The sequence below is a fragment of the Galeopterus variegatus genome, unplaced genomic scaffold (assembly GCF_000696425.1).
Source record: "Galeopterus variegatus unplaced genomic scaffold, G_variegatus-3.0.2 Scaffold779, whole genome shotgun sequence".
Taxonomy (NCBI): Eukaryota; Metazoa; Chordata; class Mammalia; order Dermoptera; family Cynocephalidae; genus Galeopterus; species Galeopterus variegatus.
This window is the reverse complement of record NW_007726890.1, coordinates 397,662-399,688: the sequence shown is the minus strand read 5'-3', so window position 1 is coordinate 399,688 and position 2,027 is coordinate 397,662. Positions and strand designations below refer to the sequence as shown.

General features: G+C 39.8%; 1 protein-coding gene across 1 annotated transcript in view; it reads left to right on the top strand.

Annotated features, from left to right (window-relative positions):
* The first annotated feature begins 641 nt into the window (after positions 1–641).
* OCRL (oculocerebrorenal syndrome of Lowe) overlaps positions 642–2,027 on the top strand; it is a 52,888-nt gene continuing 51,502 nt past the window's right edge. Inside the window, exons 1-2 of the mRNA XM_008572399.1 lie at positions 642–691; positions 1,817–2,012. Of these exons, the coding sequence (XP_008570621.1) occupies positions 642–691; positions 1,817–2,012 (246 nt within the window). The remainder of the gene's footprint in view (positions 692–1,816; positions 2,013–2,027) is intronic.

The following is a 2,027-nucleotide window of genomic DNA, read 5'->3' as shown; positions in this document are numbered from 1 at the left end:
CTGAATAGAAATAAATTTAGGCATCTTTTCATGTCTTTATTGGTCACTTGGGTTTCCTTGACTATGAATTGCTTATTCATATATTTTGTCAGTTTTTCTACTAGGTTCCTTTCTTTTTCTTATTTATTTATAGCTGCTTTTATACATCCTGAATACTAATTCATTTATTCACTCATTTATTCATTCATTCATTTAATTGATATTTTTCCAGCATCTACTTTGTTCCAGGAATGATTCTAGGCACTGAGAATGCTTATGAACAAAACAGACAAAAATCTTTGCCATCATGGAACTTACATTCTAGTGGGGTAAGGTAAATGATAGACAAGATTGCCAGGTAAAATAGAATAGTGGATAGTAATAAGTCCTATGGGGGGAAAAAACTGGGAAGGACAGAGAACGTGTGTGTATGGTGGTAGAGAAGGGGATTGTTGAATTGCAATTTTAAATAAAGTAGTCTAGGAAGGGCTCACTGAGAAAGTGACATCGGAACAAAGAAGTGGGACTGCAGACAAAGTAAACAGCAAGTGCAAAGGCCCTGAGGCAAGAATATACCTGGCAAGTCCTAGGAACAGCAAGGAGCCAGTGTGAGTAAGCAGAGTGAGTTGGAGAGAGTTGTGGGAGAGGAAGTCAGAAAGGCGATGACAGCTAGAAGTACAGAACCTTACAGAGTATCCTCTGTTGATAATATGTATTGAAAATATCATCTCCCAGTTCAAGGCTTGTCTTTTAACTTATTTATATTGTCTTGAAGTACATACATTTTGAAATTTAATGTAGCTAAATGTATCATTCTCATCCCCTGTTCCAAGCTCATAAAGATATTCTCCTGTTTTCTTCTGAAAGTTGTAAAATTTTACTTTTCACATTTAGATCTTTAATATACCTGGAATAGATTTTTCCTCTATGGTGTGAGGTGGGGATATAATTTTATAATTTTCCATACAGATAATCAACTAGTCCCAGGACCACTTAGTGGATAATCCATTATTTCCCACTGATTCAAAATGCCATATATACTGAATATCAACTTTCCATATACGTATGGGTCTGTTTGGGGGCTCTGTAGTCAGTTCCATTGGTCTATCTCCATCCTACACTCTTAATTACTATAGGCTTAAAGTCAGTCTTGATAGCTAGTCTATTGTAGATTCTGGAGCAAATGAATAAATAACACAATCAAAAGATTACCTTGGGTGAAATATTTTTATGGCTGTCAACAGAAAAGAAAGGTCTAAGGGGAGATTAAAGCTAACAGGATTTATTTGTGGAACATGCAGTAACCCAGATAAGATATCACAAGGGCTTAGAATAGAGTGATGACAGTGAGAATGGAGAGAAAACAAGGAATCTAAAAGTAATTCCAAAGAAAACATTAACAAAATTTGCTGAATGATTGGATACAGAGATTAAGAGAGAAGAAAGCATATGGCTTTGAAGTTTCAATTCTGAGTGGCTGTGTGAAATGATGATTAGTTAGTTTTGCCACGCAGTGTTGTGTTAACAATAGGGTTTATTAGCTAAGAAGTCTGGGCCAGGGATATACTAGTATATTTGGACGTTGCCTGCTTAGAGATGACCTGGAAGGGGCACAAAGGAGGAGCAAAGGTCTGAGCTTTGGGGAATTTTCTGATCTAGGCGATGGAAGAAAGAAGAAGGGGAGAACATCTGAGAAGTAGGATAACCAACACTGTGCATTATAACCTTCATAAAGATTTTGTGACTGGATAATGCGGGTCCTGTTGGCCCAACACATTTGACTTCCCTCATAGGTATGACTGTATCTTGTTTCTGTGACAATCTTCAAATTCCTCAGAACAATTCTGGTGTCACAGGTAGCACTTAAAACACATTCCTTGCTGGACGAAGTAGAGACGCCTCCAGTCCGTCGGGTCTCTCGCTGCAGTTCCGCAGGTTGGCCACAGGGGGCGGAATCTGCGGCGGCCTGGAAAACTGGCGGGGGCGCGAGGCGCCGCTCTCTCTTGGCTCGGGCTCTCGGCTCCCGGCTCCAGGCTCGCGGCGCGGAG